General features: G+C 41.1%; 1 protein-coding gene across 9 annotated transcripts in view; it reads left to right on the plus strand.

Annotated features, from left to right (window-relative positions):
* The window catches only part of MICAL3 (microtubule associated monooxygenase, calponin and LIM domain containing 3), a 197,410-nt gene that overhangs the window by 88,442 nt on the left and 95,440 nt on the right, over window positions 1–13,528 (plus strand). For all 9 annotated transcript variants that reach the window (XM_059184303.1, XM_059184304.1, XM_059184305.1 and 6 more), the window contains 7 exons: window positions 1,067–1,167; window positions 4,187–4,444; window positions 4,765–4,880; window positions 5,879–6,005; window positions 6,997–7,093; window positions 9,480–9,627; window positions 11,657–11,853. In XM_059184303.1, coding sequence (XP_059040286.1) covers window positions 1,067–1,167; window positions 4,187–4,444; window positions 4,765–4,880; window positions 5,879–6,005; window positions 6,997–7,093; window positions 9,480–9,627; window positions 11,657–11,853 — 1,044 coding nt within the window. The remainder of the gene's footprint in view (window positions 1–1,066; window positions 1,168–4,186; window positions 4,445–4,764; window positions 4,881–5,878; window positions 6,006–6,996; window positions 7,094–9,479; window positions 9,628–11,656; window positions 11,854–13,528) is intronic.

The raw sequence follows: 13,528 nt of genomic DNA on the forward strand, positions 1-13,528 counted from the left end.
CTGCTGAGCAGAGAGCCCGATGCGGGACTCGATCCCAGGACCCTGAGATCATGACCTGAGCCGAAGGCAGCGGCTTAACCCACTGAGCCACCCAGGCGCCCTAGGGATAGAATTTAAATAACTACTTGTGATCTTTCTCTCAGAGGGTTTGGTAGAGTGGGTGGTCATTGGCATTATTGCTATTGTTTGCCCCGCTGCTCGCTCTTTCTCTAGTGCTTTCCTTACCACTGTCTCCTCTTCTAGTGTTCTTTATCCTCTTTACAGTGACAGGGCTGCTCGGGGCTTAGTTTCTATTTATTCGTTTGTTTTTAAGGGGCTGTTCTGCCTTTTGCCAACTCTTCTCCAACCCTCTCCACTATACTGTGGCTCTAAGTGATGGTGCTCGATGCAGTAAGCTACTGATGGGTAGTTCTCTGGTTTTCTAGAACCTGACTTTAGATACTGAGTATACAGTCTCCTGGAGTTCCAGTTTGGGCATGAAGTAAACCACGTGCTAGATAGGAATGAGATTATTGTATGATAGCTTTTGAATAAATTAACTTATTTTGCTGCTGCAAAACTGTGCATCAGATTTCATTTCTCTGTTTTCTCGAACATGATTGCTTTCCATTATATCTGTTTTTTAGATTATTGAATTATTATTGAATTAAAAACATCAGTAGTTCACGCTCTGCTTCCAGACAGAAGAGCAGAGGTGATTCTCGCTGTTGCTTTGATGACTATCAAGATGTTTAACTTGAAAACTAACCCTGACCTCTTACTGGAAGTTGACCTTTCTTTTTCTTCCAGTCCTTCTATTTCTGCTTACTATTGATCATGGTTTTTAGGATAACTTAGGGTATCAAGTGAATTACAGAGCAGTGCAGGTATAAACATAGCTCCCCCTCTTCTCATGAACAGAATATGCAGGAAGAAAGAATCTGGGCTCAGACATCTTTTTATTTTCACTTTCTCTGCCTAGAGTGTTACAGCCTGGTCTCTGTGGACACGTATAAACATTCTGGCTGCCCTAACGTACCTTCATTTCAGCAAGCCCATATGTGACAGATTTGCTTTCTGGTTGCAGGTATCGACTTGGAGAATATTGTCTACTACAAAGATGACACACACTATTTTGTTATGACAGCCAAAAAGCAGAGTTTGCTAGACAAAGGGGTGATACTGCATGTGAGTAATGGATTTCTTTCAAATCTCTTTTTATGTTGTACTAGGTAATGTGACCACTAAGAGAAAGAATTTTATTGTCTGATGAGTTTTTCCTGCAAGGGAAGGAAAATGAGCACCCAGTTCATCTCCTGGAAACATGTACTCCTCTAATGTTTTTTAGTTTAACTTCTAAAAATTCTTTTGTTATGGAGAATTTCAGATGTAAACAAAAGTAGAGAGAATCATATAGTGAACCCCCCCCCACCTTGCCCACTATCTCGCTTTAACAATTGTCAACACATGGCCAGTTTTATTTCAGTAGTACCTCACCCACTCCCCATTCCTGCCATTGGATTGTTCTAAAGCAAATCTCAGATCTCAGTTATTTTGGATACCCAGTTAAATTTTAGGAGATTTGGTATGTCATTATAACTAATTCTGCATATGACTGATTAGTAGTTGGTTAATAGGTCATCTTTTGGGATAGGGTAGTAGGGGGAAGGGAGTTTGACTTGGAAGTCTGAGAATGGTTCTGGTTTTACTGCAGTTATGTCTCAGAAGTCTAGGGAACACTGGCTGGATCAAGGTATATTTAGACCTCTTCTTGACCTAACAATCATGAGAGGTCTGCTTCAGCCTTTTTTCCAGGTGGATTATTGTATGACATTCCCTGAGGTGATGAACAGAATATGAAATCACAGAACCACAGGATAGGTGGTTCTTTAAGGAGAGTCTCTTAAGTCTTCTATGGTGCTCAGTCTGAATCAGAATTACTATTCCCATGTGATGACTTGGAAGGAAGAGGCACCAGATGTGCTGATTCAGGCCTCTACAGGTCTTACCACAGACTCCTGGCTGAAGTTCAGGGTGCCTTTGTCTCTGCAGCACTGAGTTATACTGTTGCCATATCTGAGAGCAGCATTGGGGGCAAGCCAGTGAACACGTGCCTGCTGCACAGCCTCTTCCCAGTCACAGACCTCATTATCTGTTTCTCAGCCTTGAGCTCCTTTATGTACGTGAGGAGAAGCAGGACAGAACAGTTCATGCAGCCCATTCTGCCAAAAGCATAAGCAAGATGGCAAGATGTACTTGGTTTAAAGCTGTATCAGTAAGAAATAGCCAGTAAACCCGGGGGTAAGCTGTGGACTAAATTAAGACAAATCTATCATCTTAGGCAAAATAGTGGTTATTAGTTGAAATTATTGTTTTATTGTGCTTCACAGTTAGTGCTTTTTATTTATTTGTTTTTACAAAATTGAGGGTTTGTGGCATCCTCGCACTGAACAAGAGAATTGGTGCAATTTTTCCAAAAGCACTTGCTCATTTCATGTTTCTGTGTTATATTTTGGTAATTCTTGACAGTACTTCAGGCATTTTCATTATTATATTTGTTATGGTGCTCTGTGATCAGAGATTATAACTTGCTGAAAACTCCAATAATGGTTAGCATTTTTTAGCAATAAAGTATTTTTTAGTTAAGGTAGGTTCATTGTATTTTTACACATAATGCTACTGCACACTTTTTACAGCATAGTATAAATATAACTTATATTTACTGGGAAACAAAAAAAACTCATTTGACTGCAAGTTCTGACATTCACTTTATTGTGACATTCACATTGTGGTGATCTGACACTGAACTTGCAGTATCTTGAAGGCATACCGATATACAGGAACAGTCTAGAATGCCCAGACCTGATACACTTTTGCTTTTTGTTTATTCTTCTAGAAGGCAGGGACCATGTTTCTATGTGTGCTGCTAATACTAAACCAGTTGTAGTCACTTACTCGATGTTGAACAAACATGGTTTCAAGGACCAACTTGAGTATTTGTGTTTTGACTGTTAACATCTTGTAGTGGTAGCTGGAAGTACCATCAGGGACACTTGGAAACAAACCATAGGCCCCACTTTAGGAGAATAGAGATCTGGCTCAGTTAGCCAGGAAATCTCCAAAACCAAAAAGGAATTTTTCACTCCTTTATGTGGAAAGCCCATTTTCCTCTCATCATTGTTTTTCTTTGTTGGTGGGTTTCTATGGAGTCTTTCAGAATCTTATTTTGAAAACCTCTGTTCCATTTTCAGTGTATTTCTTCTCACCCCCTGGCTACTGTTGCTCCCACCTCACATCTTTTTGGCACTAGAGCTTTCAGGTGCATCCTTTGGGTTTGATGAATTACACAATGCTGAGTATTTCATATGTTCCCATTTGCCCGAAGCTATTTGCTATCCAGAAGATAACAATTGCCAATATAACATAAATTATAAAATACGTTTTCAATTTAGAAAGTACCATCACATAAATTATTTTATTTGGTATTCAAAACAACCCCATGAGTTGAATTAGGCAAGATTAAAGAAGTATGACATGCCCAAAGGAAATGGAAACACCAGGCAGCAAACCTGTGCTCTTTTAGAAACAGTCTCCCCCATGGGGCACCCAGGTGGCTCAGTTGGTTGAGCATCTGACTCTTGATTTTGGCTTAGGTCACAATCTTAGGGTAGTGGGGTCATCAGTTTTCATGCTCAGCAGGGAGTCTACTTGGGATTCTGTCTCTCTCCCTCTCGCCCTCCCCATCCCCACCAGGCTCTCTATCTCTCTCAAATAAATAAATAAATAAATATTTTTTATAAATTTATTTATTTATTTACTTATTTATTTATTAAAAGAAAGTCACCTGGGTGGCTAAGACAGTCAAACATTTACCTTCAGCTCAGCTCAGGTCATGATCCCAAGGTCCTAGCCTACCCAGTGGGGAGCCTGCTTCTCCTCCTCCCTCTGTACCCGCCCCTTCCTGTGCTGTCTCTCTGCTTTCTCTCTCTCAAATAAATAAATAATCTTTTTTTAAAAATAAATAAATAAAAAATTTTTCAAAGGAAACAGCCTCCCCTTTTGTCTTTCATTTATGTAGAAGACTTGTTTTGGAATATGAAATCACTTTAGGAAGAAGGGAAAGGCTGTGAAACTAGCTTACATCTGACATGTATAGTGTGGCTCTAGCGGGGCTTTTCCTTTGACCCTCTTCTCTCTCTGGAGACAGGACTACGCTGACACAGAGCTCTTGCTTTCCCGGGAGAATGTGGACCAAGAGGCTCTGCTGAACTATGCCAGGGAGGCGGCTGACTTCTCCACTCAGCAGCAGCTGCCATCTCTGGATTTTGCCATCAATCACTACGGGCAGCCTGATGTGGCCATGTTCGACTTCACTTGTATGTATGCCTCTGAGAATGCTGCCTTGGTGCGGGAGCAGAATGGACACCAGTTACTAGTGGCCCTGGTTGGGGACAGCCTCCTAGAGGTGAGTGGTAAGGACGGCAGCACTTTATAGTAGAGGCAGTAGTAAGGAAGCAGTGATAATGAGGAACAACGGGAGTATCCCAGGTTGCAGAGCAAGTGCCTATAGCATGGTGCAGCAGAGGTAGACTCCCTGCAGAGATACCCCAGGAAGTAAGGAGGTTGCTCACTATGGATGGAAGCTCTGCAGCTTTTGTGATTTGTTCTGCCGGCTTATGAACAGTTGCTAAATAGTACCGTCAACAACAGACTTTCTCTCTTAGTTTAGTTTCCCTCTATTAAAAGGTAATTTATTTTTATTCTTTGTTTTCTGTTCCTTCATAGCCTTTTTGGCCAATGGGGACAGGAATAGCCCGAGGATTTCTAGCTGCTATGGACTCAGCCTGGATGGTACGAAGTTGGTCTCTAGGAACAAGCCCCTTGGAGGTCCTGGCCGAGAGGTAATGGGAAGTAGCCACAGGTCCCTTTCCTGGGAGTGATGATTGGTTTGCTCCTCAAGCAGAATACAGGTTTTCTTCCTTCTCTCTCTCTCTCTCTCCTGCTTTCTTAATTAAAGATGTTTTCATATTTAAGAGAAGAAAAGCAAGATAATGATTAAAGTCATAGATATGTAAAGACTATCTAATTTAAGTGCTCTTATTTCTTTCCAAATTAAATTCATTACTGACAGATGGTATCTGAATCTTTGTATTCCTTTAAGGAATAGTATTTGTTACCTTTATGGCAGTCACACGAACAAATACATAAGCATAGTACATTAAATCTTCCCATCCTTAAAGTAGAAAGACTTGCACTAATGAAATCAGTGTGGTAGCAGGGGACATACCAGGGGGACATAAGAAAAGAAATACGAAGTGACTTTGGATTCAAAAGAAAATCCCAAATTGCTTGCAAATATTTCTTAAACTTTCAAATGTCAGATATGTTGAAGCAGATTATTGCATATGAGGTAAGAATCCTAGGATTTGTTTGCTAATAAAGAACAAATGCCCTGACCAGAAAAACTAGAGAAATAAGATTTCCTGGGTGTAGTCTGTGGTTGATAGCATTTTAAGTCTGTTATCTAAGGTACTCTGGGCAAGTTTAGTGGCAAGTTCTTTTTTCATCTGTGGTTTTCTTAAATATTGGCCTACTTGAAAAAACAAAAGAGTAAATTATTTGCCTTTTAAATTAGAATCAGGCTTTTTATCCCAACCCACCATGATGTACTTGCTCTTGCTACTGGTCCTCAACCAGTCCAGTGCCTGTGGAATCACTGGAGTAGTGGAATGGGAGCAAGGGCTGATGTAGGTTTGGATAAAAATGGCCAATGATGAAGACTTGTCATATCCTTCAGATTATTTGGGATATTGACAGAAAATAGGAATATTATCAAAGGAGAAGGAGATATGTATGGTGCTTGTCACTGCTCTGAGTAAATTGTTGTATGTTCTTGCAGAGAAAGCATTTATAGGTTGCTGCCTCAGACCACCCCTGAGAATGTGAGTAAAAACTTCAGCCAATACAGCATTGACCCTGTCACCAGATACCCCAACATTAACGTCAACTTCCTCCGCCCGAGCCAGGTAAGAGCCTTCTAGTCAGTTATCTACATCTAAGCCCATATTCAGGACGGATCAGACCTCTGAAACACTGAAATATGTCTGTTAATACCGTATACATACACTCCGTTCATAATCCAAGTAGATGTCTCCCTGGAATGGTATCACTTTCCCTCAGTGGATTGAGCAGCTAAGGGAGGGAGTTGGTGAATGACTTGCCAGAAGATCCCATGTTACCAAATCCAGGATCCAGGACTTTGTCCAGGGCTTTCTCATTCAAGCTGCATGTTGTAAGGGAGAGAGTACTTGCTCACTACTCAGGAAATGGGACTTCTTGCATTATTGCTGCCCATCACTTTGATGTGGATTTGTCATCCCGTCTTCTCTGAACCCCAGTTTCTTCATCAATAAAGTGGAGGTGATAGTCCTGCTATTCACGAGACCATTGTGAGGGCAAATGAGATTGTTCACTTGAACAGACTTTGAAAATTAGTACCTTCTGTGCAAGTTAAAGATACTATTGGTCAGTTCTGTTACACTGCTGAGTCATTTCTCACAATCTCTAAAGCCTTAAAATTGCATTGAGAATGACATTTGACAAAGCGCTATAATCCCAAAGAACCCAACTGTTTTTAGAAAGCGGCCCGTTCAACATATTTGCCTCTGTACTTGTATAATTTTTTATTTACTTTCTAGCTGAAGTTTATGGCTCTAAGCCTTCTGTATACCTCTATTTAAGGGGCCTGTGAGACCTGCTATCAATGGGCAGTATTAATGGTTCAATAGTGACTATCAAGGGGCCCTCCTTGGCTGAGTAGCTAATTTTTAGCACAACTTTTTTACACTAACCTGTATTTGTTTACATGTAACCCCACCACATTCCAGAAAGGATTTAAAGGTCATTGTCTTAGCTTTTATCTGAACTTTGCCCAACCTGCTATCTTAGTCTTTCATTTTGCTCTCAGGTGGGAACTTGTTAAGTGGTGTTTGATTTTCCTTCTTAACTTTCTGCCAGGTGCGCCATTTATACGATACTGGGGAAACAAAAGATATTCATCTGGAAATGGAGAACCTGGTGAATTCTCGAACTACCCCAAAGTTGACTCGCAATGGTGAGTTCTGGCAATGGCCTATTAAATGCGAGTACCCTATTCAGAGAAGTCTGTACTTACTGAGCTGGTAGTGCACACAGTACTGTATAAGGCCATGAATCTCAACTGGGGTGATTTTGGCCCCCGGGGAACATATGGTAGCATTTGCAGACATTTTAGATTGTCATGACTGGGGGAGGGTGCTAAACCTCCTACAGTGCACAGGTCAGCTCCCCACAACAAAGAATTGCCTAGCCAGAAATGTCGGGAATATCAGGGCAGAACCCAGAGAAATCAGGTATAAATGCTGTTGAGAGAGAGGAAGTGAGCACACATCCACACCAACTAAGGTTTCTCGGGGAGACTTTAGGAAAAAGCAGTGGTGTTTTAGCTGAGTACTACAACATTGCCAGGATACAGTTATGAGGGATAAAAGCCATTCCATATTTTGTGTTCACTGAAGGGCCCCTGTAGATTTTTTTAAAAGGAGAGCAAAATGAATGTACCTAGTCAGCTACATGGAAGATGGGATGGAGAAGGGAAATGCGAGAGGCAGGGCCACTAGTTAGAAGTACATTGTAGCAGTCAAGCTAACGGCGGTGAAGGCCTGAATCTGATGCTCATGTCGAGGATGGACAAGGGAGTGGAGCGTAGTTAGAACTCTGACTTTGGAGCCAGGTGCAACTGTGTCACAATTTAAGCTTTGCCATTTGTGAAATTTGTGGGCCAGAACAGGTTATTTTGCACTTCTGAACTTTGGTTTTCTTGTCTGTTAAATGGGTGTAAGAAATAGCTACTTCCACCATGCTCACAAATGGCAGCCATTTTGTCATTGTCGTTATTCATTATGCAAGTGAGAGTATATTCAAGAGCCAGAAACAATAGGCATCAGCAGTTTGGTTGCATGGGCAAGAGATGGTTGCAGGTGGTGCCGCCATCAGTTTGGACAAGGAAGCAGGAGGATAGAAGGTTTGAGTCTGTTTTAAGTTTGACATGTTATTGCAATATCAGGGTGGATTTCACAACTAACAGGCAGTTGGAAGCATTTTTGTCTATGTCCACTCAGGTGTCATCTACTTGAAAGCAGGCAGTAAACCTTTGTCACTATCATTTTAGAGCCTGGAATGTTGAAGTTGCCCAGTACCTGTTGGGTTGGTGTTAAAACAGATTTGGGAGACATCTGAACAAAGTTAATTTCTGAAGTAAATTTCTGATTTATGATGATAACAGCAGGAGTGTTTCTCTATATAGTTTTAGAATACATTTTCACTGAAAGATTTAAATGAAACAGGGTTTTTATGATACACAGTTTTTTGTTTTGTTTTGTTTTGTTTTTTATAAAGATTTTATTTATTTATTTGACAGAGAGAGATCACAAGTAGGCAGAGAGGCAGGCAGAGAGAGAGGAGGAAGCAGACTCCCTGCTGAGCAGAGAGCCCGATGCAGGACTCGATTCCAGGACCCTGAGATCATGACCTGAGCCGAAGGCAGCGGCTTAACCCACCGAGCCACCCAGGCGCCCCCACAGTTTTTATCTTATGTTCCCAAGTCACTAAATGACTTCATACAAGGTTAGATATTTCCAGCTGCCAAAGGTAAGAGAGCAGACATTCTTGGACACAGATAGGAATTCACAGATTGTTCTAAATGCTCCATATCAGAGCTCCTCTGATGCAGTTAAGAAAAATGGACTTTTAGAAATGCCATCCATGTTCAAGAAGACACAGCAGTGAACTGGAAAACATTCAAGTGTATGTGTTGATGTGTTCACTTTTTCAAGTTGTGATCATTTATAATATGGAGTGCCAGTCCTGGCCTGGGGGACTGTTCTGGTCCAGGGTCTTTGGCCTTGCCATTGTAATCCTACGGAGTTTGTTCATTTGCCAAATCACTCTATACCCTGGAACATGTAAGAGTGGGCTTTGTGCATTATTGATTTAACGTATTGCTAGAGAGAACAGACTCTTTACTGCTGTATTCCTCCCAATATAATTTGAAGGGAAGGAGCTTCTTCAGCTAGCTGCCAAGCCGCGCTTCTAGACCTTCTTTAGGTGGGGGTAACAGGTCAGTAGATGGTGATCTTCCAGCTAAGTCAGTATCCAAGAGTGCTGCAGGGACCCTGGGCTTCAGGACCAGCAGATCCAGATCATTCCTCTTGTGACTTATCATTCTATTAGAGGGACTGGTGTTGACATCAGATACTGGGTAAATTTGGTAGTTTCTTATCTACCTAAAATTCCACTATTATGATACCAATTACGTAGCTTTTTACTTTTGAAAAACAGTGATAACTGTTTCGTTCCTGCCTTTAGTAAGTTTTTAAACTGGTATGTGTACTACAAGGAGGATCCTACATCAATACTACCAGGTGACCACACTTCTGATGGTTTTTTTGTTGTTGTTTTAGAGTCTGTAGCTCGTTCAAGCAAACTGCTGGGTTGGTGCCAAAGGCAGACAGATGGCTATGCAGGGGTAAATGTGACAGATCTCACTATGTCTTGGAAAAGTGGACTGGCCTTATGTGCGATCATCCATAGATACCGCCCTGATCTGATGTAAGTTGTGACAAACTTTGTGTTTCATTTTGTATTTGCTCAGGATCTCAGAGTGTTTTGCTATCAGGTAACCAAATTTTGCATTTCTTCCTAGAATGAGATACATAGCAAGATACTTTTTTCTAGGAGGCAGTGATTAATTTCAAGTTAGTTATATTTAAAACTTGTGTCAAGCATCGTGTAGCTGAATCCAGCTGAAGTTTTAAGAATCACAGCACTCAGAAGGTCAAAAACTAGTTTTAATACCCACCTGGGCCTATTAACATCACACAAAGGAAAACTCTGTTTATTGGCCCCAGGTTGAACTCTTCATTTCGGCCAGCTATTTCCCAGATGCTGGTGGTCATAAGGAAAACCTCACTAGAACATTTGGCTGGCTGAAGGCAAGTATGTCACTACCAAGAAACTCGAAAGCAGTGAATACTTACCAATTTATCATGGTTCATTGGTATTTTCTCTGTTAAGAATTGTGCCTTTTGCAAATATACTATGCCCAGGCCCATAAGATTCAGGCCACCTTAACTCGCTTATATCAGTGACACCCTCTTTTTTGGCCATTCTTTACTCACCTAAATGCAAAATCACTACAGTAGGATGACCCCAGGTCAATTACAGAGACCAGTGCCTTCAGATTTCTCCCATAGGCATTCGTTACCATGGAAGCCAAACAGAAAGATCCAGAAACAGGAGAAAAGACTGTTGAATTATTTTGGCTGCCTGTCCTTTTCATTAGGGCCCAAATTTGTGCATTTGCTTTAATGATTGCTTAAGGAAACCTAAGAAACATAGTTCCTGTTTATATTAGGTTATAAATTAATAAGGCCAGAGCTACTAGAAACTGCTTTACATATATGGTTTTGGAATAAGAATTTCTGATTTATTTAGATAAAGCTAAGTGATCTCCAGTGCTCCTGTCCCATAGGTAATGCAAAGGTTGGTAAATGAATGTAGGGTTCCCCCCTCCCCCATCAAGAAAGGACAGGAGAAGAAAAAGGAGTACTTTCAGAAGGATTGTGATGAATGGCAGAAGACTGGGTGAATCTGTTCTCTTCCAAAGGGAAGGCAGGAAAGAAAAGGAGGTGGAGGCAAAAGGAGCTGAAGGGAAGCTAGCAGGTGAGGTTAGGGGGTGGTAGAGGGAGAAGGCTGCCTGCAGAAGGTCTAGGGAAGTTCCATGTAACAGATACAAAGCAGCGGGGGTAGGTGATTTGGCACCGTTTAGACTACAATAAGGTCATTCAGGATGAGGCCTTCCTGGTTTGATAGACTTAATCTATAAAGAAAAAGCATTTAGAAAAATGAAAACCTTGCTACAGAGTCAGTAGTAAGTTAACACAAAATAAGGCCTGCCAGTTGATCTGAAATCACCCCTTAAAGAAGAATGGTCTCCGTCTTTACTTCATTGAATGGCAAGAAGTTTGAGACACAGCGGAAAGTGTTTATTCATTTAAGTACTTGGGAAAACGGGAAATTTAGCCTCAGAAACATCTTTTGAGGAAGGTTTTGGAATTTCCCTTCATATAGAAGGCTGAATAAGATTTACCAGAGCTGATTGAGTGCATCAACAGCTCGTCTGGTCCAAATGACACAGCGAGTGATAGTCCTAAGCCTTTAGAAGCAGTCTGATCCAAATAGGATATCATCATTATCGAGCATTAGTGTAATATGTACAGATCACATACAAGGGACAAGAGGATACATATTAAAGATAGTTCCTATTCTTGGGCTTACCTATTAGTAAGAAGTTTACATTATTGGGAAAATGAGAGTAGTTCTTCAACTTTTCCCTCCTTTTTTACTTTCTGGGTAGATCTTTAGTCATCACCCTCCTTGAGGGTGATTTGCATTTTATTGGTGTAAGGGAGGAGACCAAAAGGGGAGAAGAGCAGGTTGGCTCTCAAATTGCAGTAAACCCCGCACCCTGGATTTTAGCTGGAAGACGAAGAAAATGATGATGACTCTACTGATACTGTGTTTTCTGGCCTGAGGATAAGCAACCCTTCTTATGTTTTTCTCCTTCTGTTTTTCTTAGAGATTTTGATTCTTTGGATGAGCAAAATGTGGAGAAGAATAACCAGCTGGCCTTTGATATTGCTGAGAAGGAATTGGGCATTTCTCCCATTATGACAGGCAAAGAAATGGCCTCGGTGGGGGAGCCTGACAAGCTTTCTATGGTGATGTACCTGACTCAGTTCTATGAGATGTTCAAGGACTCACTCCCGTCCAGTGGTAAGGGCTGGCGGGCACGGATATGGAAGGCCTCCATTTTTTCTGTTTTTCCTGGCTTTTCTTTTTTCCCTTCTAACCACGTCCTTCATTAGTACCACCAGAAGCAAACCTGCACTTACTCTGTATTATTATTGGTTGGCAGTCTGGGTAAGGCCCTGGAACTTTGCTCCATTATTTTTTCCTTCTTGACTAGTGTGTTCTCAGCCATTATTTCTTTCCCCAAATCTTTCTCACTAAGTCTATGGGTTTGCAAAAATCATTCCTTTGCAAAATGTTTTCCTTGACTCTGCTACTTCCTTACACCCTTCCTCTCAGAGCCAGCCTTTTTTAAAAAAGTGGTTTGTTCTTAGTAGGACCTCTGCCTCCTAAGGCCTAAACTTCGCAACACTTTGAGACCTGGCTTCTTCTTCTTTTTTTTTTTTAAGATTTTATTTGGCAGATCACAAGTAGGCAGAGAGGCAGGTAGAGAGAGACGGGGGAAGCAGGCTCCCTACTGAGGAGAGAGCCTGAACATGACCTGAGCTGAAGGCAGAGGCTTTAACCCACTGAGCCACCCAGGCACCCCCCGGCTTCTGTTTTAACTGCTCTTCCAAAAACTATTTACAGTCGTGAAGAATCATCGAATTTGCATTCTTTTCTCCTTTTTGCTTCTCTCACTCACTTGGCTTTTCTGCATTATTCAGCACTATGGAATGGTATTCTTTTTCTTGAAATTCTCTCTTCTCATTGGCCTCTGTGGTCCTGTACTTGTTTTAGCTTCATTCTCTTTCTTCTGTAACTGTTCCTTTTCTGGCTTCTCTCTCTTCTCCAACCTTTTAGTGTTTTTCCAAGTCTTTGGCCCTTAGCCTGCTGCCTCAGTCTACCAAAATGCTACCAAAAATATTCCTGTTATCATTTATTGTCCCTTGAAGTAAGTCAGTACACATATTGCTTTAGAGTGTTGACCATGGTACCCAACCTGGATTTACTTCCCAGTACTTGCACCTGTTTGACCTTAGGCAAGTTACTAAATTTCCCTGTGCCTCAGTTTCGCCATCCATAAACTGGATTTTATGTACATATAACATGAAACTGATGAGCTAAAGAGAGTGTTTGGCAAACAGGCATTTAATATCAGCAGTATATTATTCATTTTGATTACTTTTTAAATTACTGTTATTACTAATAAAATATTGCAATCCATAGAGTTTGTGGTTCCACAGTGTCTTCTAGCCTGTGTACTCTTACAGATGTCCGTAGCTTTTTCTGATCAGATATGCAGTTCTTACAACAGGAATCCACAACTCTCAAATCAAATCCCTGTTTAGGGAGAGCCTTCCTCTTATGTGTGCCTGTGTACATGGTTGCCTGCATCATCAAAGCCAATGACCCTGAGCTATGTACCCTTCCTCCCTTTCTCCCTCTACCTTGAAGTTTTTATCACAACAGTGAGGCTTTAGCAGTCTTTTGTAACTAACAATCATAGGCAGATTCCAATGTTTGAAAAGCGAAAAGTGGAGGGTTTTGTGACTGTAGTGGATTGGAAAAAAGAGTTGGTTTTGTTAACATGGATGGAGAAGAAAGCTCAACATTCAGACCATAGTGTGCATTTCTTTACTGAGTTCCTTTTGCTTTTGTCAGAGCAGATGAACCTTTATTTATTTTTTTTTTAAGATTTTTTATTTATTTCTTTGTC

This window comes from Mustela lutreola, chromosome 8, assembly GCF_030435805.1.
Source record: "Mustela lutreola isolate mMusLut2 chromosome 8, mMusLut2.pri, whole genome shotgun sequence".
NCBI lineage: Eukaryota > Metazoa > Chordata > Mammalia > Carnivora > Mustelidae > Mustela > Mustela lutreola.